This window comes from Lithobates pipiens, unplaced genomic scaffold (genome assembly GCF_037356315.1).
Source record: "Lithobates pipiens isolate NorthernLeopardFrog02 unplaced genomic scaffold, aLitPip1_a1.2 Scaffold_18, whole genome shotgun sequence".
NCBI lineage: Eukaryota > Metazoa > Chordata > Amphibia > Anura > Ranidae > Lithobates > Lithobates pipiens.
The window spans coordinates 414,536,847-414,560,249 of NW_027507758.1; the positions used below are offsets into that span (position 1 = coordinate 414,536,847).

Genomic DNA, 23,403 nt, shown 5'->3' on the forward strand with positions numbered 1-23,403 from the left:
AGTCTCATTATTATTATTATTACTACTAATACTACTAATATTATTACTATTGTGTTAAATGAAAAGGAAAGTTCTACTCATCCTCCTCCTCTTCCTCCTTTTTCTTCTGGGAGTGGGTACCCATTCATCCCATTTCTGACAGGTAACCACTCCCACTTCTGCTCAGAGCAGAGTTTAGGCCCCCTTCCCTCCTGCAACCTGTCATATGTCGCCGGAGACTGGGGGAGACTGGGGGACCATTGAGAAATCGAAACGCATCTTGCTCGCGCATAGTGGAAAACCGAGTGTGAAACTCCAGGAAGTCAAACCTGACTTGTCGCAAGCAAGATGGCAGCACCAGGGACCTCAAAACTGATGACCCGGCCCAGGTGATGCCAGAACTGGATCCCTGGGCTGGTAGGTGTCTCTGTATAATTAAGGTCAGCAGCTATAGTATTTGTAGCAGCTGACTTTTAATTTTAATATAACTGACCAGAACTTTAGAAACAGTTATAAAAACATGCTATTACTGCATTATCAGGGTATGGGGTCATCATATAACCTCTTATATAACCACTTATTTGATATACCATGCAATCTACCAAGTTGTTTGAAACAAACTAAATATTACCAAAAGGTGCGGACAAACAATCAGATCAACTGGGTTAGTTATGCTAAAGTGTATATAAACCCTTTGGTCTGGTTAATATAACATTGGAAGTATTGAGGGGGACTTGTTAAACTGGAGCAGACAGAATCTGGAGCAGTTGTGCATAGTAACCATTCCGCTTTTATCTTTAGCTTGTTCAATTTATGCAGAACTAAGGCCAGCCACATGGTTCGAATCAGCCAAGATTCAAGCCATTAATGGGCAGGCTGAATGTGCCAAGTTGATCAATCGATCAACTTGGGTACTACCAGGCTGCCAGACTGCTAGTAATAGATACTGTCTTCTCCCCTGCTCCCTTCCCCACCGGGAGGACACAATAGCCCAACAGGAGTGATTCCCACATCAACACTGTCCCGTGGATAACCTGTGGTTGCAGGAAAGAAATTAGCTTTGAGTATGGCCAGCCTAAAGTAAAAAAATAAAAAAATAAAAACTTACAAGCAGACGGCCTTTTTATTGCAGAAGAGATATGCAACATTGTTTCTACAATAAAATATACTTACCTGCCTGTTTGTAATTGCCAGTGGAATGTACACTGACCTGCATATGTACAGTTCAGTTTGTATCATGCCTGTATGCTGGGATGAATGGCGTCATCCCATGCCTGCCAATCAAGACAGCCAAAGACTGCTACCTGGAAGAAGCTGGGCAGAAGATGCCAGCAAGGGATTTTGTGAGTATTGGACCATTAGTAAGTAAGAATTCCTGCATTTAGTTCCACTTTAAAGTAGAGTTCCACACAAGAATGGAACTTCCACATTTCCACTCCCCCCCCCTCCAGTGTCACATTTGGCACCTTTCAAGGGGGAGCATAGATACCACCCATGGGTATCTATGACAATTCCTGTCCCCCACCCCCCTGCTGACTTCTGGGAGACACACGGGTCCCAGGAGACAGCAGGGACCAGTGGGAATGCACAGCGCGACTCACGCATGTGCAGTAGGGAACCAGGAAGTGAAGCCAAAGATGGCGGCGGCAGCAACCGAGAGCTGAGGGACAAATCTGCTTTAGGTGCCGACATCGCGGGCACCCTGGACAGGTAAGTGTCCTTATTTTAAAAGTCAGAAGCTGCAGTATTTGTAACTGCTGACTTAAAAAAAAAAGAAGAAAATAAAAATCGGCAGAACTCCGCTTTAAGCTTTGAAGTTAGAAGCTGACTGATTGCCATGCACAGCTGCTTCAGATTCTTTCTGCTCCATTCTTAGTAATTTCTCCTCACTGTGTTATATCTGTTTTACAATGGAAAATAATACCTGTTGATATGTCCTTGGTATACTTCCTGTATTATCTCAAAGACCCCTTATAGTTCTTATCTTGAACTACAAAATTATTTTGTTTTACTGTATGTGCCAGAGATCTGAAATTGGGAGAGGTTGAGTAGTTTAGCAAAACCCATCGGGCAGGGCTGACACCGGAGAGTCCAAAAAAAGGTTGTGTGTTGTCAGCCACAGCAGGGCCTAAGAGCGGAGTATATTTCTGGCAGATTGACAGATATTTTTCTGTACTTGCGGTGTCTTTAAAGAGAAAGCACATGAGGAAATGTGAATGTATTGCAGACACTTATTGTATATGTTTTTTTTTCGCCTTGGCATATGTTAAGCAGTTATATTTACTGCAAAGCTGTGTGGAAGCTAAATGTCAGGCAAACTAAATACACAATTGAAATGCACATATGAATAAAAATTTTCGAAAGTTGAATTGATTCAAATAGTTTTTGAATAGTTTTCAAATTCTAATCGTTTTTAAATTCCAATTACAAAAAGTTTTCCAATATCTAAAGAAAATAAAATGAAATAAAAAATAAAGGAGTAGAGTAGAAAAAAAATATAATCGAACAGAATATAACAGAAAATAAAAGAATAGAATATAATAGAGTAAATCAAAACAAAATAGAATAGAAAATAAAAGAATAGATTGGAATAGAATAGAAATGAATGGAATAGAAAGAATATAAACATCTTCCTATTCTAATCTATTCTTTTTTCTATTCTTTTCTATCCTATTCTATTATTTTCTATTCAAATGTATTCTATTCTAAACTTGAATTTCATTATAGTTTTTCTTTTCTATTGTTTTTTTGTTTTTGTTTATACTGTTCTGTTATTTTCTATTCTTTTCTATTCAAATTCAAATTGATTCTATTTTAATTTTGGGAAATGGCTATATTCTTTCTATTCCATTTGGAAGTGACAAACGTAATTTCCCAGCAGCCTCTACTCGTTTCGCAAAGTGCCTTGCGCCAGCGTAGAGGCTGCTTGGAAATTCCGTTCGTCACTTCCGATGTAGCGAAAATGAGGCTCGGAACACACACCATGGTTGTGGAACGCACGTCGCTACTTGGAGAGGAGAGGAGAGATTGGGTGACAGATCTGAACCCCATCCCCACGTAGACGCCTGGATATGCTTGGTGCCAGCATATAGGCACAGGCACATGTGAGTTTAACTATGTTTTTTACCTTTTTAAATACATTTTGATTACATACTACACCATGATGGCTATTTATATATCTTCGCGAGAGATAACTAGCGCAAGAGGCATTTTTATACTGCTTGGAGGGGCTGTTGGTGAAACCCATAACGGAGTTGTTATCTTAAATGAACCAAAGGCGCATATTCTGGTTTATCTGGTGAGTGGCCATTGCAACAGATGGTGGTGAAGTCACTCATTTGGTGGATAAAGAAGCACTTTATATAGGAAGAATATATTTGCACTGGAGTGATCACTCACTTAGGACATTCATTTGCACTGGAATTATTTTTCTGTCCTCTTTTTATATATTATTTTTTGTTTGTATTTTTTACAACATGGAATTGCACTTTATATATTGGTGTTGAATAAATATGTCTTCATTAATGGTGTATTTGTATTGAGGAAATTATAGAGGTTTTATTATATGCACGGCACTTTAAAATTGTATACAGTATTGTGGAAGTAATATTTAACGAGTTGACATAGAGTGGTCATAGTTAGTGCAATTCATATCATATACATATTACCAAACATGGTTTCAATCTCAAACTGTGCTAAATGGTAGGTAGATTTTGTATATTTCAGCTGTTTTAAGCAGCCTACAACCCTGCTGAGCACACATTCAATCAGAGCAATGATTTAAGTTCTGTCTCATCAGTGAAAGTATTGTGAAATAAAAGGGCTTCAATAAGTAGCTGGATTTCTGACGACACTTCATTTTTAGCTTTTTTTTTTAAAGCAGGCGCTCATCTTACCTCCCAGCTTATGTGTACACACGTGTCAGAGAGGAATGTCAGAACTGGAGGCCTGCACTGTGCGGGTGGTCCTGCTGCAGTCGTGACTTCTGTAGCGTTTGAATAAGGCCCATACTGAAATTTAGAAAATATATGTTAGATCCATTTACTAATTAAAGGCTTGCTAAAAGCTGTGGTTAAGAATTCATTAAGTCAGGGTTATGATAAGCTGAACACACACAAAAAAAAAATTGAAAGCAACATTTTCTTTTTCCAGCACTGTCTGTTTAATGTATACCAAAAAGTCATCACACTGTCACTTTTGTCATCATAAATGTTTGGCACAGGCAAATACATAGCTGAATCCAGATGTGTCGTGCATTTAATTTATAATTTATTGAACATTACATATTTTTTTACTAGGGCTGGGAAAATTAATGATTAATTCCTCGATTAATTGTTAATATTTTTGATCGATCAAAATTCTTTTGATGGGTACTCACCTCTCCCCCGGCTTCCGGGTCTTCAGAGAGTTCCTTCGGAGATCTGGTGACATCACGGACATCGATATCACTGGACTCCTCCCCCCTTCCCCAAGTGCCTCCACCTGTTAACGAAGGGAAGGGGGGAGGAGTCAGGTGACGCCGATGTCCATGACGTCACCGGACAGCGATGGTAAATATGGATGTGGTTAACTGGAATCATTCAGTGAGCTAAGTGTAGGCAAATTTGATAACCTCCATCTTTAACATTGTTGTAAAAAACAAAACAAAATGTAAACACTCTGGTGTGTCTGCGTGACTGGCTAAAGTGAAGCCTACTTTCCTACTACAAAGTGACTGACAGTCAATATACTAGATAAGTTTTATAATTAAAGTTAAACTAACTTTCTACGTTTTTTTTCTTAAAGTTTAATAAAAAAAAAATTACTTACGTCAGTGCTACAGTTTGAGTTTAAAATGTATTTGTGTGAACTGTGAAGTTAAGTCATGGATTGTGGAAACAAACTAGTGTTGGGTGATTGTATATACTGTATACCACATTTACCACTGACTAATGCAGAGTTGCAAAGCAAGGAGATCAGCTAAAAGTAGTTGGATCTGTATGTGCATTATAATTGATTGAAATTAGTCAATTAATCGATTTTAAAAAAATCGATTAATCGAACATGACAATTTTAATCAGTAACAGCCCTATTTTTTACACTATATATATTTAAATGGCATGTTGATTAATTTACATATGTTGGCACATCTGTTTATTTCCTGAACTATATATGCACTTTTGTGATGTATGTATTTACTTATGTGATTTTTGAAAGGGATAAATGCATTAGTTTCTCTTAAATTGTTCATTTATTATTGTGTTCAGGCTTAGTAAGTGCTGTCGGCAATGGTCTGAGCGCACGTTATATATTTTTGAAAATTTACTAGTGTATGGCCAGCTTAACTTTCAAAGGCTCTTCCTTCTCAAGATCCCCACTATTAGTTGAGATTAGAGATGGGTTCGGGCGTGTTTAAAATCCCACACGCTGGATCCCCGCCAGGAAGCCGACACTGCACACAGCTAAATACAGGTAGTAAGACATTTCCCGGTTTGCAGCTGCATAGATTGGGAAATGTCTCCCTGCCTGTGATTAGCCGTGTGCAGTGTCGGCTTCCTGGCGAGTTCCGGCATGTGGGATTTCGAACACGCACGAGTCCATCTCTAGTTGAGATTATTGGTAATACAATTGCAATTGCATGGGGGTGCATTAGAGTCCGTAACAGTTCTTAACATATGGTGGTGTGATAACATGTTCTCATTTCCTGCCCAAGCCTCACCATCTCTAGATCTAACATATTAAACAACTCAGTCCTTGACCCACAATAAATGAAGGCTTACGGGTCCTCACTCATGTATGTTGCAGAAATAGGAATGGTTAGCAGATAAAAGTAGCCTCAGCTCAAATCATCCATGCCACACCCCCAACACGTTTCGCCCCATCCGCAGAGCTTAAAAATGGAGATGAGGGTCTGCTGGTGGCAGGGTAATAAATACCATCATCAGCCACCTAAATATTATAGGTAAACAACTCAAAAAATGTAAAGGACAGGTGAGTGAAAAGTGCACCGTGTCCAAGTCAAAGCCCCTGAAAAGCAACCACAGTCAGGAACTTCAGTTGTGGATAGAATAGAAATAATGAGATCTGATAGACAATTTGGAGGCATGCATACAAAGAAGCAAAAAAGTAAATAGGGATTATAAAACAATAAGTTAAAAAATGAAAATAAAAGTATTGCATATTAAATCCAAAAAAAAAAAGAAAAAAAAAGAAAAAAAACTACAAACTGCCTTAAGCGATCCTACAAAAGCCTAATCCCCTGGTTAAAGAAAAATTGTTTTATTTAGTTAATGATATTCCCTATAAAAATATGTAATACAAAAAAAAAAGCTGAATAAAAACATTTCTTAAACTGGCCATAGGCGGTGTGTTTTTCTTTCCTGCAACCACAGGTCGCAGGAAAGAAAATTGCTTGAGTCCCTGGCTGTGTTGATGGGGGAATCTCTCCTGTGGAGCTATTGTGTTCTCTTGGAAGAGGGACTTGGGGAACCATCCCAGCTGGGATAACACACAGCGATTATTGTTTGCAGCTATAGGCACTAGCAATAATTGCTTGAAAAATCCGACAGACTGGTTGTACCAAACTTAATCGATCAATCTACTTAGGTGTAATCAGCCTGCCCATACATGCTTTGAATCTTGGCTGGGCCCTGCTGAACCACTCGGGATTCAAACCATCTATGACTGGCTTTAAAAGACGGGAGAAAAGCTTAGGTGGCAAGGATGGAGATTGTGCCATGATCGTGGACCTGTGCGGTAAATCCCAATTGTAAATCGAAATCAAAAAGAACAAAGACCCCATACAATATCTCTCATATCTCATATCTCTCATATCCCACAATAATTTTTGAGTAGTTTACGTACAACATTATTTAGGTGGCTGATGATGGTAGTTATTCCCCTGCCACCAGCAGACTCATCTCCATTATTAAGCTAAGAAGGCAGGGTAAAACATGTTGGGGGAGAGACCTGGATAAATTGAGTTGAAGCTGCTTTTACCTGCTAACCACTCGGGCTGGGTGAGGTGTGTGGCAGCGGACTATCTCTTCCCATTTCTGCAACACAATCCTTGAGCTGCCTCTCCCTCTCCCAGTATGAGCGATGCTGTTAAGGAACTGCATAAGTTTGATACAAAGTCAAATTTAGGTACTTGCCCTGCCTGCATTTAAAACAAGTATATTTAATAATTTTATTGAACACAGAGCTGCAATAATTTGTGTCTTTTATATCTGCTTGGAGTTCTGCTTTAATTTGCACAAATTATATGAATATAACAGAAAAAAAAATCCATGTTGGAAAATGCAGAGTGAAAGCATTATTAGCCATTTAAATAAACAATTGTGTATAATGATGGCACTGAGAAAATACACAAGAAATTATGCGTGGCGTGTGAATTTGCATAAAGCAGAAAACAGAAATCACTTACTCCTCCGTCATTCAGGGCTCGTACTCTGAAATGATAAGTGCTTCCAGGAAGCAGATCGCTTACTGTACATTCCAAATCACTTCCATGGTAGACCTCAGTGGTATGTCCTCCAGGTACATCGAGCTCTAAGCTGTACTCCGATACCTGGCATTCTGACCCCATCACAGGGGAGTCTGGGGGGGAGGGAAAGTTAGTGGATAAATCAGAATGTAAAATTCAAAAAAACTGCATGTATTATTTTTAAAAACGTTTCAATCATTTTAATAAGGTCTGCTGGGAGAGGAGTCTCATTGCAACATTAAGCCATTGTCTGTTTTTAAAGCAGAAGTAAACCCATCGATTTAACAGTTTAAAAAAAACAGTTACATTTCCAACACATTCCGGGAATGGAACTGTCACATTAAATGTACTCTCAACCAAACTGTCAAACCATCCAATGGCTGGTGTCATAACTTATGTAGATATTTTCCAACACCCCAAGTATCATCAATTTTGTCCAAACTGATTTTATTCAAGAAAGATCACGATAATGCAGTTTAGTGCAACGTTTGGGAGCCATGCAGGACCCCTTCGTCAGGCATGTAACTGATCACATGTGCAGCATCATGGCAGTGGAAGATTAAACAGAGGCCAAGATGGCCGCTTCCTTGGCTGAAAATGATAGGGGGGATTACTTGTACTTTAGGTTTTAGGATTATGACTATTGCTATGACTATGGCTATTAACTGAAGAACTAGTACACCAACAACTGGATTTTTAGTAAAAGCATGATAAGGGTCTACAGTCTTTTTCTACATGGCCATATTGTGCATGAGTATTAAGCTAATACTCAAGAAGAAGAACAATTGTTTCTCTGGAGAATGGGTAAACACATTAAAGGGCCCTAAGATTCCAATACATGAAAGACTAATACAGTAGAACTAATATGGACACAAACTTTTTGTGGGGGAATTCATTTTCTTTTAATTAATTTCCTGTCCAGTTATTAAACTGAAGAGCAAAGCAAACCTGCTGGAGGCATAACGGGAGCCAGTCACCAATGGGCATCTGTGATAATCTCCATTCTTGAACTATTATTACAGTGCAGCCTTACCTCTCAGGAAGTGCTTTTTTGGTTATTTACTTCTATTCTCTTCGTGTTGAAGCTGAATAGTTAGGTTGAGTGTCAAGCTATTAAGATTGCTTTGTTTCCTGCCTAAACTCTGCTGCTCTGCAAATGCATATGCTGCCCGGGTTACATGAAAGGAAAATGAAATATGTAGATAACTGACAGATTTACACTTCTTTAGTATCTAGACAATGATGTTTTTAATTTCTGTTACCATCCTTGAACTTAGGAAAGAGATAGATCAGCCTCAATGGTGGCCTATCCTCCTTACACGTACCAGGACTTACCAGGACCGGACAATTTTGCCCCAACATGAAGAAATTTCAAGGAGATGACATGCATGCACATACCCACTTATCCCTGAGGGATAAGGGTGCACTATTATAAAAACTGCTGGAGATTCAACTATTACAATATCCTTGGCCGGCTCTCTTTAAATTATTTATAAAGCAGTATAACAAGCTTTAAAAAAAATTGTATATAATTCCCCCCACAAACATCTACATCAGAAAACCAAAATAATACAAGAACTTATGTTGCAATCAAAGCAATGTTTCCCTTGATGGGCCTATCCTTGATAAGCGCAGTGTTTACCAACTCTAAAGCCGCGTACACACGGTTGGATTTTCCGACGGGAAATGTTGGATGTAAGCTTGTTTTCGGAAAGTCCGACTGTGTGTATGCTCCATCGAACATTTGCTGACGGAATTTCCTCCAACAAATGTTTGCTAGCAGGTTCTCAAATTTTTCGCCAACAAAACTTGTCCGATCGTATGTACACAAGTCCATCACACAAAAGTGCACGCATGCTCTGAACCAAGCAGAAGGAGCTGCACTGGCTATCAAACTTCCTTTTTCTCGGCTTGTCGTACATGTTGTACATCACCACGTTCCCACCTTCGGAATTGTTGGTCAACATTTGTGTGACCGTGTGTATGCAAGACAAGTTTGAGCCAACATCTTCGAACAAAAAATCCACGGTTTTGTTGTCGGATCTGATTGTGTGTACGGGGCATTACACTCCCATTAATATAAAAATCTGATCACTATATAAAGACCAGAACCAGCTACCCACTATATAAAGACCAGAACCAGCTACCCATCTTCAGCATAGTGCACACCATTCTAAAGGAAACTACATTTGCTGAAGCTAGCAAACACTGCACAACAGGCAGGACAGGTAGTGGAAACGTTGCCCCCTCCATAATCATAGAAGGCCTGCAGGTACTTACCCCATTGTAAATGTACTTCTTTGTGCTTTGGTTTGCCTACCACTCTTGGTGCTTGACAAGGACCTGGTGCAACACATAATGTGCGAATAGGCTGACTTTCAGAACACTATGAAAAAAACATTGTTCAGTTACAGACATCATTTAGACAAACCAGTCATTCAATTTTCTGGGAAAAAACACATACTGCACTGTCACCCTTTTATCTTTCCCCTGGGTGCTGCCATGTTATTTCACCATAATGGAGTAATGTATTGTTATCATGCTTTACAATAGTGAGGGAATGGTTGGCCAAACTAATCATGTGTATGGTTCCTGGTAATGTGAAGTCGTGATCAACTTTTTGACAACCAATTGCGCAAGGCAGCATGGAGACTCTAAAGGAGTAGATTTATTTTACTAGCACATCGGTGATTACATACAGCATGCTTTGGCCTTTTGTGGGTGAATAATACCGTGATCGAAAAGAGCAAAGAAACAATCGCAGCTACAGTTATCATTAGAAGGCAAACACTGATTAACTGCAGCTAAACAGATTTGTTGTTTTTTTATTTTTTATTAATGCTTACTTTAAAACTGAACTCCAGGCAAACAGCTAAATACATGAATGATATACATTTACTGAAGCAGTTGTACCTGCCAAGGGATTTGTGTTTCTGTCCAATACTGTAATTTATATAACTCTGCCACACAGCACAACCAGGTAGATCACACCACAGGCTGTAGAAAGAATACAGTGGTGTCTTCCTTCGCCCCAGCCTGCCAACTGGACAATAAGCCTAGGTTCACACTAATGCAGTGCGGGAAACCCCATGATCCAATCAAATTGCACTACCCCTGCGATCTGTAGCAGATGTGAGTGCAGTCTTAATAACACCCCAAACTCAGGTTGCAAATGAATTGAGTTTGACTTCAGCGGATTGCATGGTACAAAAGTATCATGCGATTCGGTTGCAGTGTGGGTCCAAAATTGGTGAATTTGATGCGATTTGAGCTCATTCAAAATGCTTGGGCTCAAAACGCACCTCACTGTGACACATGTGAATTGAGCAGGAATGCAGTGCGATTCCTGTGTGATTCATAGTGTGAACAAGGCAAAAGGAGCAGCAAAAGACTCATGAGGTCAACCCTATGCTTGTTGCTCTTATTATCCTGTTCCTTGTCAGAACATTTACATTCACATTCACCATATGTCTCCAAAATTATGTCAGAGTGTTGAAGTATATGGGATTAAAAAAAGGCTGATACGGAGTCAAATTCAGGAAGTTAACCCAGGCTGCATTAAAAAAAAATACTGATTTATATAAAAAAAAAAAATACCCAGTGGTATGCATTTGTGTCTTTTATGTCTTCCTGGATTTCAGTTTTAAAGTAAATTTTGAGGACCTGGGTGAATGAATCTGTGCATATGAAAAACGGGATAATGATCTTTTCCCTAAATTTCAATGAGAAGACTCTACACTTTGATAATAGGTTTGGGACTTTGGCGCCTCAAATTCATACAAAACCAAACACCACATTCATATATATATATATATATATATATATATATATATATATATATATATATATATATACTGTATATATATATGAAAATGGTAGGTTTTCTTGGTGAACATATCCTAATGTAATAATTAAAAAAAAAGAAGAATCCCTATTCAAAGCTATGAAAACCCAAGCTTTTCTTCGGTTATACACAAAACCAGAGCATATATTATGCTATAAGAGATAAGCCTACCTGACTGTGTCCCCCTGTGCTGATTGAGCACACACGGAGCTTGTATAAAGTGCCTGGCTTCAAGTTGTTGCAGGTATATTCTGTTTCAGATCCACTATATGCCACCTTCCACTGCGATGCTGTAAAAATATGATATCATTATCATAATATCAATACAATAACCAGGCATTAAAAAGAACAAAGGAAAGAGTGCAACATTGGTCCCAATGTAACCACTGCATAGATTAGATATATAATAAGTGCAGCACTCCCAAACTCAAAACCAAATGAAAAATAATCCTATGAATCACCAAGATCTTACCCCCAATGTCTCCCATCCAAGTACTTACTAAGCCCAACCCTGCTGAGCTTCCAAGATCAGACACATTCAGGGTGATGTGGCCATAGGACTTTCCCCCAATTTCTATTGTTAAGATCAATATGTGTAATCAAAATGCTTTACATAAACTGCGATATTGTGGTAATACACAACATACATTAACAAAGTGCTTAAAGTAGAGTTCCACCCAAAAATGGAACTTCAGCTTTTCTGAATCCCCCCCCCCCCTTCGGTGTCACATTTGGCACCTTTCAGGGGGGAGGGAGGGCAGATACCTGTCTAATACCCATGCCAGCCGCAGGCATCTACGCTACTTCCTGTTCCTTGTCCCCCCCGCTATCTTCTGGGAGACACATCGGTCCCAGGAGACAGCAGGGACCAGTGGGAAGGTGCATCGCGAGTCACCCATGCACAGTAGGGAATCAGGAAGTGTAGCTGAAAGGCTTCACTTCCTGATTCCCTTACTGAAGATGGCGGCGGCAGCACCCAAGAGCCGAGGGACAAATCGGCTTTGGGTGCCGACATTGCGGATGCCTGGACAGTGTTTATATTTTAAAAGTATTTTAAAAGTCAGCAGCTGCAGTATTTGTAGCTGCTGACTTTAAAAAAAAAATTTAAAAAAAATCGGTGGAAAATGCAATAGGACAGAAAAAAAAGAGTCCCACAAACCGTAATAAGAAAACAGGATGAGCTCCTCAGGCCATCAACATCAAACACTTGCAAAGTCTCCCAGGTGCCATTGATCTCACACAAGGCTTACCGATTAATGCGACCCTCCATATAAGAGTGGTTACATGCGCATAGTAACAGTGGCAATTTCCCCAGGGAAAGGGTGCTTTCTCCAGATCCACTCATCCACAGAGACACCAGGGATAGGTGCCCCTGATGATGCCCCAGGTGCCGCTGATGATGTCATTTGTGACAAAACTAGTAGGACATACCCGGATACATGCTACTGAACATGTGCAAAGGAATGACGGCCATCTTTGATGCTGGAATTCCATGTTACTGTACCATGTGGTATGCTGTGTTACATCTGGATGTTTGTAAGTGCTTAGACTTAACAAAATTCCTTTTTATGGGTGGTATTACACTATATGGAGTGTCTATTTTATTATATGTGCATTGGTCCTGCTGAGCTCATTTCCAATGGTACAGTGGTTTCCTGCAAGTTGTGGATGTGTATGGGGGGGTTATTTACTAAAGACAAATTCACTTTGCACTGCAAGTGCACTTGAACGTGCACTTGGAAGTGCGGTAGCTGTAGATCTGAGGGGGACAAGCAAGGGAAATAAACAGCATTTTAGCTTGCATTTGATTGGATGATAAAAACAGCAGAGCTTCCCCTCATTTCAGATCTTCCTCTCAGATCTACAGCGACTGCACTTCCAGTGCACTTGTAGTACAAAGTGGATTTGCCTTTAGTAAATCAACCCCATGGTGTCAAATGACAGCAAAATGTGGAGGCTGGAGGGAGCACCTTTTCCCAGAGGAAATTTCATTATGTGCATGTGAACTTTCTTATATTGAAGGTTGCATTATTTTGTAAGCCTTGTATGAGATTAATGGCACCTGGGAGACTTTGCAATTGTTTAATGGTGACAGCCTGAGGAGTTCATCAGATTTTCTCATTCTGTCCTAGTATATTTTCAGCTGTATATGCCTCTATATTATTTGCTGGTCCTGGACTTCCTGGTCCAAGTTACCAAACTTCCGCCTCGAAAAATTAATGACTTGGAGAGGATCTGCAAAGAGGAGTGGGACAAAATCCCTCCAGAGATGTGTGCAAACCTGGGGCCAACTACAAGAAATGTCTGACCTTTGTGATTGCTAGTGATGGACGAACTTCCGACGGGACGTTTCGCGAACGCGAAACGCGAACGGACACAAACGTTCGCGAAAACGACCGTTCGCCGCGGGCTCCATTGACTTCAATGGGAGGCGAATTTCGCAAACCTTTAGGTCGAATTTGCGGCCACGGGGTAATTATTAGGGGGTAGCACGTAGTCCCACCACCTGGACAATAGCATAATACATGTATGAGGTGAATTTGGGATCGATAACTACAAGCATTTTTTTTTTATTTGGGAAATTGTTCTGACAATTCAGGACTATGGAGCTAATGAAGGCAATGGAGGAGAGGGAAGGTCAGGGACCAGGGTAGGCAAACAAGAGGGTGCAGGAGATACAGAGCACTGACAGCAGCACCGTAATACAGAGCACTGACATCAGCACCGTGACATACAGCGCTGACAGCAGCTCCGTGACATACAGCGCTGACAGCAGCTCCGTGACATACAGCGCTGACAGCAGCTCCGTGACATACAGCGCTGACAGCAGCTCCGTGACATACAGCGCTGACAGCAGCTCCGTGACATACAGCGCTGACAGCAGCACCGTGACATACAGCGCTGACAGCAGCTCCGTGACATACAGCGCTGACAGCAGCTCCGTGACATACAGCGCTGACAGCAGCTCCGTGACATACAGCACTGACAGCAGCTCCGTGACATACAGCGCTGACAGCAGCTCCGTGACATACAGCGCTGACAGCAGCACCGTGACATACAGCGCTGACAGCAGCTCCGTGACATACAGCGCTGACAGCAGCTCCGTGACATACAGCGCTGACAGCAGCTCCGTGACATACAGCACTGACAGCAGCTCCGTGACATACAGCGCTGACAGCAGCTCCGTGACATACAGCGCTGACAGCAGCACCGTGACATACAGCGCTGACAGCAGCTCCGTGACATACAGCGCTGACAGCAGCTCCGTGACATACAGCGCTGACAGCAGCTCCGTGACATACAGCGCTGACAGCAGCTCCGTGACATACAGCGCTGACAGCAGCTCCGTGACATACAGCGCTGACAGCAGCTCCGTGACATACAGCGCTGACAGCAGCTCTGTGACATACAGCGCTGACAGCAGCTCCGTGACATACAGCGCTGACAGCAGCACCGTGACATACAGCGCTGACAGCAGCTCCGTGACATACAGCGCTGACAGCAGCTCCGTGACATACAGCGCTGACAGCAGCACCGTGACATACAGCGCTGACAGCAGCTCCGTGACATACAGCGCTGACAGCAGCTCCGTGACATACAGCGCTGACAGCAGCTCCGTGACATACAGCGCTGACAGCAGCTCCGTGACATACAGCGCTGACAGCAGCTCCGTGACATACAGCGCTGACAGCAGCTCCGTGACATACAGCGCTGACAGCAGCTCCGTGACATACAGCGCTGACAGCAGCACCGTAAGCAGCCCCAGGAGGAAGTCAGCACAGCACAGGGATGGTGTGATCCCCTCATAATAAGAACCCCCAGGAGGAAGTCAGCACAGCACAGGGATGGTGGGAGCCCCTCATAATAAGAACCCCCAGGAGGAAGTCAGCACAGCACAGGGATGGTGGGAGCCCCTCATAATAAGAACACCCAGGAGGAAGTCAGCACAGCACAGGGATGGTGGGAACCCCTCATAATAAGCAGCCCCAGTAGAAATATGACACCGCTCAACCTCTTCAAAGAGGAGGGTAGGGGCATATAGTACGGTGTGCTTTTTTGGGTCAGGGAAGTGAGCCAAATGAATTAAGAAGGTCTGTGTGCTTGATTCCAAAAATTGTTTATAGACATATACATGGTCTACTGATCACATGTGTTGAATTCCTCCGAGATCCATGCCTCATTCATTTTTAGAAATGTGAGGTAGTTAACACTGTGGTGAGCTAGGCGAGTACGCTTATCGGTCACAATCCCCCCTGCTGCGCTGAACGTCCTTTCGGACAGGACACTGGATGAGGGGCAAGCCAACAGTTCGATTGCAAATTGGGCAAGCTCTGGCCAGAGGTCAAGCCTGCCCACCCAGTAGTCTAGGGGTTCATCACTCCTCAGAGCGTCCACATCGGCCGTTAACCCAATGTAGTCGGACACCTGACGGTCTAGGCGTTCCCTGATGCTGGATCCGGATGACACCTGTCGATGGGTCGGCTGAAAGAATGACCTCATATCCGAAGTCACCAACACATCTTCAAACCGGCCTCTTCTTGCAGGCGCTGTTGGATTGGTACCCGCAAATCCTTCTCTGGGAGTGGGAATTGCTCCTCTGCCAGCGCACGCAAAAGCAGAATGCAGCATTTCTCGAAGCAAGGCCTGGAAGTGCTGCATTCTGACAGCCCTCTGCGACGGCGGTAACATTTCCGCCATTTTGTGTTTGTACCGGGGATCTAAGTACGTTGCCACCCAGTACTGGTCCTTGACCCTCATGCTTTTTATACGGGGGTCCCTATTAAAACACTGGAGCATGAAGGCCCCCATTTGCACTCAAGCGGAAGGTATGTGGTGGTGGTGGTGTTGTTGGTGGTAGTGTCTTTGGGGGTGCACATAGCAGAGAGTGAAGAAGAGGGTGCAGATCGAGAGGATGAGGAGGGTGCAGAAGAATAAGGCTGAGTGAGCCACTCAACCAAGTCTGGTGCGTCCTTTAAAGTAATTGAACGCACCTTCTGCAACTTCCCACTTTGGCTCAAGGCTGTTGCTCCTGCCCTACCCCTACCACCCCTGCGGAAGGGCCTGCCTCTTCCTCTGCCTGTCATTTTTTAAATCACCCTGTGACAAAACTCTTAGTCCCTATACCGCTGAAGGACTGCTGCAGTATAGGGCAGCGGTCAGCAGTAGTGCACGTCAACCCTATGTATTGTGGACCGATAGCGGTCCTTACAGAACAGCAGACTGTACTGCACTCAGGCCTATGTACCGTAGCACCCTATACCAAGTTACCAGTCCTTATAAGAACTTTTGTGGACCAAGCAGGTTGTGTGTTAGTGATTAGCAGACTGTACGTCAGTCCCTATACCAATGAAGGACTGCTGCAGTATAGGGCAGCGGTCAGCAGTAGTGCACGGCAACCCTATGTATTGTGGACCGATAGCGGTCCTTACAGAACAGCAGACTGTAACGCACTCAGGCCTATGTACCGTAGCACCCTATACCAAGTTACCAGTCCTTATAAGAACTTTTGTGGACCAAGCAGGTTGTGTGTTAGTGATTAGCAGACTGTACGTCAGTCCCTATACCAATGAAGGACTGCTGCAGTATAGGGCAGCGGTCAGCAGTAGTGCACGGCAACCCTATGTATTGTGGACCGATAGCGGTCCTTACAGAACAGCAGACTGTAACGCACTCAGGCCTATGTACCGTAGCACCCTATACCAAGTTACCAGTCCTTATAAGAACTTTTGTGGACCAAGCAGGTTGTGTGTTAGTGATTAGCAGACTGTACGTCAGTCCCTATACCAATGAAGGACTGCTGCAGTATAGGGCAGCGGTCAGCAGTAGTGCACGGCAACCCTATGTATTGTGGACCGATAGCGGTCCTTACAGAACAGCAGACTGTACTGCACTCAGGCCTATGTACCGTAGCACCCTATACCAAGTTACCAGTCCTTATAAGAACTTTTGTGGACCAAGCAGGTTGTGTATTAGTGTTTAGCAGACTGTGCGTCAGTCCCTATACCGCTGAAGGACTGCTGCAGTATAGGGCAGCGGTCAGCAGTAGTGCACGGCAACCCTATGTATTGTGGACCGATAGCGGTCCTTACAGAACAGCAGACTGTACTGCACTCAGGCCTATGTACCGTAGCACCCTATACCAAGTTACCAGTCCTTATAAGAACTTTTGTGGACCAAGCAGGTTGTGTGTTAGTGATTAGCAGACTGTACGTCAGTCCCTATACCAATGAAGGACTGCTGCAGTATAGGGCAGCGGTCAGCAGTAGTGCACGGCAACCCTATGTATTGTGGACCGATAGCGGTCCTTACAGAACAGCAGACTGTAACGCACTCAGGCCTATGTACCGTAGCACCCTATACCAAGTTACCAGTCCTTATAAGAACTTTTGTGGACCAAGCAGGTTGTGTGTTAGTGATTAGCAGACTGTACGTCAGTCCCTATACCAATGAAGGACTGCTGCAGTATAGGGCAGCGGTCAGCAGTAGTGCACGGCAACCCTATGTATTGTGGACCGATAGCGGTCCTTACAGAACAGCAGACTGTAACGCACTCAGGCCTATGTACCGTAGCACCCTATACCAAGTTACCAGTCCTTATAAGAACTTTTGTGGACCAAGCAGGTTGTGTGTTAGTGATTAGCAGACTGTACGTCAGTCCCTATACCAATGAAGGACTGCTGCAGTATAGGGCAGCGGTCAGCAGTAGTGCACGTCAACCCTATGTATTGTGGACCGATAGCGGTCCTTACAGAACAGCAGACTGTACTGCACTCAGGCCTATGTACCGTAGCACCCTATACCAAGTTACCAGTCCTTATAAGAACTTTTGTGGACCAAGCAGGTTGTGTGTTAGTGATTAGCAGACTGTACGTCAGTCCCTATACCAATGAAGGACTGCTGCAGTATAGGGCAGCGGTCAGCAGTAGTGCACGGCAACCCTATGTATTGTGGACCGATAGCGGTCCTTACAGAACAGCAGACTGTAACGCACTCAGGCCTATGTACCGTAGCACCCTATACCAAGTTACCAGTCCTTATAAGAACTTTTGTGGACCAAGCAGGTTGTGTGTTAGTGATTAGCAGACTGTACGTCAGTCCCTATACCAATGAAGGACTGCTGCAGTATAGGGCAGCGGTCAGCAGTAGTGCACGGCAACCCTATGTATTGTGGACCGATAGCGGTCCTTACAGAACAGCAGACTGTAACGCACTCAGGCCTATGTACCGTAGCACCCTATACCAAGTTACCAGTCCTTATAAGAACTTTTGTGGACCAAGCAGGTTGTGTGTTAGTGATTAGCAGACTGTACGTCAGTCCCTATACCAATGAAGGACTGCTGCAGTATAGGGCAGCGGTCAGCAGTAGTGCACGGCAACCCTATGTATTGTGGACCGATAGCGGTCCTTACAGAACAGCAGACTGTAACGCACTCAGGCCTATGTACCGTAGCACCCTATACCAAGTTACCAGTCCTTATAAGAACTTTTGTGGACCAAGCAGGTTGTGTGTTAGTGATTAGCAGACTGTGCGTCAGTCCCTATACCGCTGAAGGACTGCTGCAGTATAGGGCAGCGGTCAGCAGTAGTGCACGGCAACCCTATGTATTGTGGACCGATAGCGGTCCTTACAGAACAGCAGACTGTACTGCACTCAGGCCTATGTACCGTAGCACCCTATACCAAGTTACCAGTCCTTATAAGAACTTTTGTGGACCAAGCAGGTTGTGTGTTAGTGATTAGCAGACTGTACGTCAGTCCCTATACCAATGAAGGACTGCTGCAGTATAGGGCAGCGGTCAGCAGTAGTGCACGGCAACCCTATGTATTGTGGACCGATAGCGGTCCTTACAGAACAGCAGACTGTAACGCACTCAGGCCTATGTACCGTAGCACCCTATACCAAGTTACCAGTCCTTATAAGAACTTTTGTGGACCAAGCAGGTTGTGTGTTAGTGATTAGCAGACTGTACGTCAGTCCCTATACCAATGAAGGACTGCTGCAGTATAGGGCAGCGGTCAGCAGTAGTGCACGGCAACCCTATGTATTGTGGACCGATAGCGGTCCTTACAGAACAGCAGACTGTAACGCACTCAGGCCTATGTACCGTAGCACCCTATACCAAGTTACCAGTCCTTATAAGAACTTTTGTGGACCAAGCAGGTTGTGTATTAGTGTTTAGCAGACTGTGCGTCAGTCCCTATACCGCTGAAGGACTGCTGCAGTATAGGGCAGCGGTCAGCAGTAGTGCACGGCAACCCTATCTATTGTGGACCGATAGCGGTCCTTACAGAACAGCAGACTGTACCGCACCCAAGCCTATGTACCGTAGCACCCTAGACAGACCAAGTTACCAGTCCTGATAAAGAGCTTTGTGGAACAAGTGAGTTGTGAATGATTAGCAGACTGCAGCAGAAGGGCAGCAGTCAAGTATAATATTCTTTCTATATTTGGAAGAAAGAATATTATACGTGTACAAGCCTATTACCGTACCACTGATACCAGTCCTGAAAAGAACCTTTGTGGAACTAATAGTAACAGCAAGTCTTTAAAATTATCCTCACTGCCTGACACACTGCTTCCTGCCTGTCCCTATACAAATTGGCAAAAAAGAGTAGGCTGGAACGATTAGCTGGAACAGCTCTTTTGTGGACCTGATAGTAACAGCTAATGATGATGATGATGATGATGATGAAGAAAGACTAATCTGGCTGAGCTGTCCCTAAAATAGCAGCATACAGCGCTCTGTCCCTTTATCTAAACTGACAAAAGAAACTCAGGCTGCTGACCTAACACCTATACCAGTCCTGAAAAGAACTTTTGTGTACCAAATAGCTAGCGTTTTCTCTGTCCCTACTCCACACAGGATCCTTTCCCTACAGTGACAGAAGAAAGAATGTAAAATGGCCACCGGATCGGGTGTATTTATAGGTTAGGGGGAATGTCCAAGTGTCCATGAGCTGTCATGTCTCAATTGGTTGTCCTGTAACACATGATAAACGTGTCACGAAAGGTTAAAGTTCTTGTATACATTAAACACGTAAGTCCGCCGGGGCGAACGACGGAAAAAGGCGTTCGAACCCGCGGACGGCGAAAGTCGGAAATTCGCCGCGAAACGACCGCCGGGCGAACCGTTCGGCCATCACTAGTGATTGCCAACAAGGGTTTTGCCACCAAGTACTAAGTCATGTTTTGTGAAGGGGTCAAATACTTATTTTTAAAATGCAAATCAATGTATAACTTTTTTGAAATGCGTTTTTCTGGATATTTTTCTTGTTATTCTGTCTCTTACTGTTAAAATAAACCCACATTAAAATTATAGACTGATCATTTCTCTATCAGTGGGCAAATGTACAAAATCAGCAGGGGGTAAATACTTTTTTTCTTCACTGTAAGCACTTTGTTAAATAATGTTGTTTATAACCACAATATTACAGTTTATGTAAAGCATTTTGCTTGCTGTTACCAATAGACATTGGGGAACGTCTTATGGCCACACCACCCTAAATGTGCCTGATTTCTGATCTTGGAAGCTAAGCAGGGTTGGGCCTGGTTAGTACTTGGATGGAAGGCATTGGGAGTAATATATTGGTGATTCATAGGATTATTTTTCACTGCTATTTATTTTTATAATTTTGGTTTTGAGTTTGTGAGCCCTGTACTTGTCATATGCCTATATCTGTTGTGTATCTAGGCATAGTTTCAGCAGCTAATATATACATAGATTCACCTAAGCGCAGATATTTCACTTCTACTTTCACTGTATAGATTACAGTTCAAAACACAAAGCTTTGCTGTAGAGAACATAGGCGTCGCCAGGGGTTGGCTATCGAGGCTGGAGCCTCGAATGTGGAGCCCATACTCCAGAGTCTCAGCAGGTCGCGGCTGCCGCGGGCGGCATTGGAGGTGGAGGAGGGACGAGTGGGCAGACAAGCAGAGATGATATAAATCTCCGCCCACCCGTCACCACTCTTCCGCCCTCACAGTCGGGCCACTTCAATGTGAGAGCGATGTGCGGCGGGGAGCAGAGAGATTACATCATCTCTCCCTGCCCGCCCTGCATCTCCGCTCTCCTGCCCTCACTAAATGGACCAGTGCTGCCAGCTTGCCACCAGTGCAGCGACAATGCACATTTGGTGACACTGGCTGGCATGGCAACTGACAATCTGCAAATGGTGGCAAGTGACAATCTGCAAATTGTGGCAAGTGATGTGGCAAGTGACAATCTGCAAATCAGCATACATAAGGTGTCTAATTCAAGACTGTTAATGCAGATTGGGTACCAGAAAAACTTAATTTGCGTGTCTATTAAAGTAAAATAGCAATGGTCACTCTTCCAAAGGTCCTTTGTGGGTTTTCCTAGGATTGTGCTTCGCTATTTGCAAATTAAATTTGAAGCACATGCCGGGCAGAAATCTGGCACTTTAAAGTTGGGAAGCTGCCATTACCCAATGTGTGTGCCCTGAGCCCCTTTTGAAAAAGACTTTCTGCCCAGGTCCGCCTGTCAGTTTTCAAGTGAACCTGAATGGAAGCTTTATGCACCTCTATGGGCAGGCAGATGTAAACTGACTTATTATTTTGGAGCTTACTGAGCTTAAGGCTGGGTTCACACCACAGCGATGCGGGAACGCCGCGAATCCGCTGCATTTTCCCGCATCGCATTACTCCCGCCGGCAGTTCACACTGCCCTATGCGAACGGCTGGGAGTGTCAATGATATGTTAATGACACCCCCAGATCCGTCCGCATATCGCAGTGCGATCTGCCGACTCGGACAGGAATCGGATCGCATGGTGTGAACACCCATGCGATCCGATTCTGTTGCGGACCAAAAAAAGGGTCCCGTGCGAGTTTGCTGCGGGAGCGATGCGAATTCAGCCATACTATCTGTATGGCTGAACTCGCATCGCTACGGAGATCGGATGTGATTTGCACTGCAGTGCGGTGCGAATCACATCCGGATCTCCCCCCGCAGCAGTGTGAACCCGGCCTAAAGTGTAATAAACTTTAGGAGAATATCGTGTTTAGGCTTTTATACTGAAGAATATTTTTTTTCTTTTTAAAATTGATTGTTATACTTACCTTTCTGTTCCTTGAAGTTTGCAAGATTATTTTCCAGCAGCTTTCTCTAAATATCCCCTGTGTCCTAGATGTGGATGCAAATCCCTCAGTGACGAGAGGTTGCCATTTGCCCCCAGGTTTAGTATATGGATGAAGGCTAAACATGGTGTCAGCACATCAGCCTGTAGTCTAAAATGCAGTGCCTTGAAAAAGTATTCATACCCCTTGGAATTTTCCACATTTTGTCATGTTACAACCAAAAACATAAATGTATTTTATTGGGATTGTATGTGATAGGCCAACACAAAGTGGCACATAATTGTGAAATGGAAAGAAAATGATAAATGTTTTTCAATATTTTTTACAAATACATATCTGAAAAGTGTGGTGTGCATTTGTATTCAGCCCCCTTTACCCTGATACCCCTAACTAAAATCTAGTGGAAGCAATTTCCTTCAGAAGTCACCTAATTAGTAAATTACACACAAGTCCACCTGTGTGTAAATTAATCTCAGTATAAATGCAGCTGTTCTGTGAAGCCCTCAGAGGTTTGTTAGAGAACCTTAGTGAACAAACGGCATGATGAAGGCCAAGGAACACACCAGATAGGTCATGGATAATGGCACAACTGCAAACCTACCAAGACATGGCCGTCCACCTAAACTGACAGGCCAGGTAAGAAGAGCATTCATCAGAGAAGCAGCCAAGAGGCCCATGGTAACTCTGGAGGAGCTGCAGAGATCCACAGCTCAGGTGGGAGAATCTATCGACAGGACAACTATTAGTCGTGCACTCCAAAAATCCGGCGTTTATGGAAGAGTGGCAAGAAAAAAGCCATTGTTGAAAGAAAGCCATAAGAAGTCCCATTTGCAGTTTGCAAGAAGCAAAGTGGGGAACACAGCAAACATGTCGAAGAAGGTGCTCCGGTCAGATGAAAACATTATTTGTGACGGAAAACTAACACTGCACATTACCCTGAATACACCATCCCCACCATGGTGGCAGCATCATGTTGTGGGGATGCTTTTCTTCAGCAGGGACAAGGAAGCTGATTAGA

At 43.5% G+C, this 23,403-nt stretch overlaps 1 protein-coding gene across 2 annotated transcripts in view; it reads right to left on the minus strand.

The window, feature by feature from the left end:
* Positions 1 to 23,403, minus strand: part of FNDC3B (fibronectin type III domain containing 3B) — a 467,960-nt gene that overhangs the window by 124,373 nt on the left and 320,184 nt on the right. For both annotated transcript variants that reach the window (XM_077487969.1, XM_077487970.1), the window contains 4 exons: positions 11,460 to 11,578; positions 9,725 to 9,830; positions 7,385 to 7,557; positions 3,876 to 3,989 (listed from right to left, as the gene is read on the minus strand). In XM_077487969.1, the coding sequence (XP_077344095.1) occupies positions 3,876 to 3,989; positions 7,385 to 7,557; positions 9,725 to 9,830; positions 11,460 to 11,578 (512 nt within the window). The remainder of the gene's footprint in view (positions 1 to 3,875; positions 3,990 to 7,384; positions 7,558 to 9,724; positions 9,831 to 11,459; positions 11,579 to 23,403) is intronic.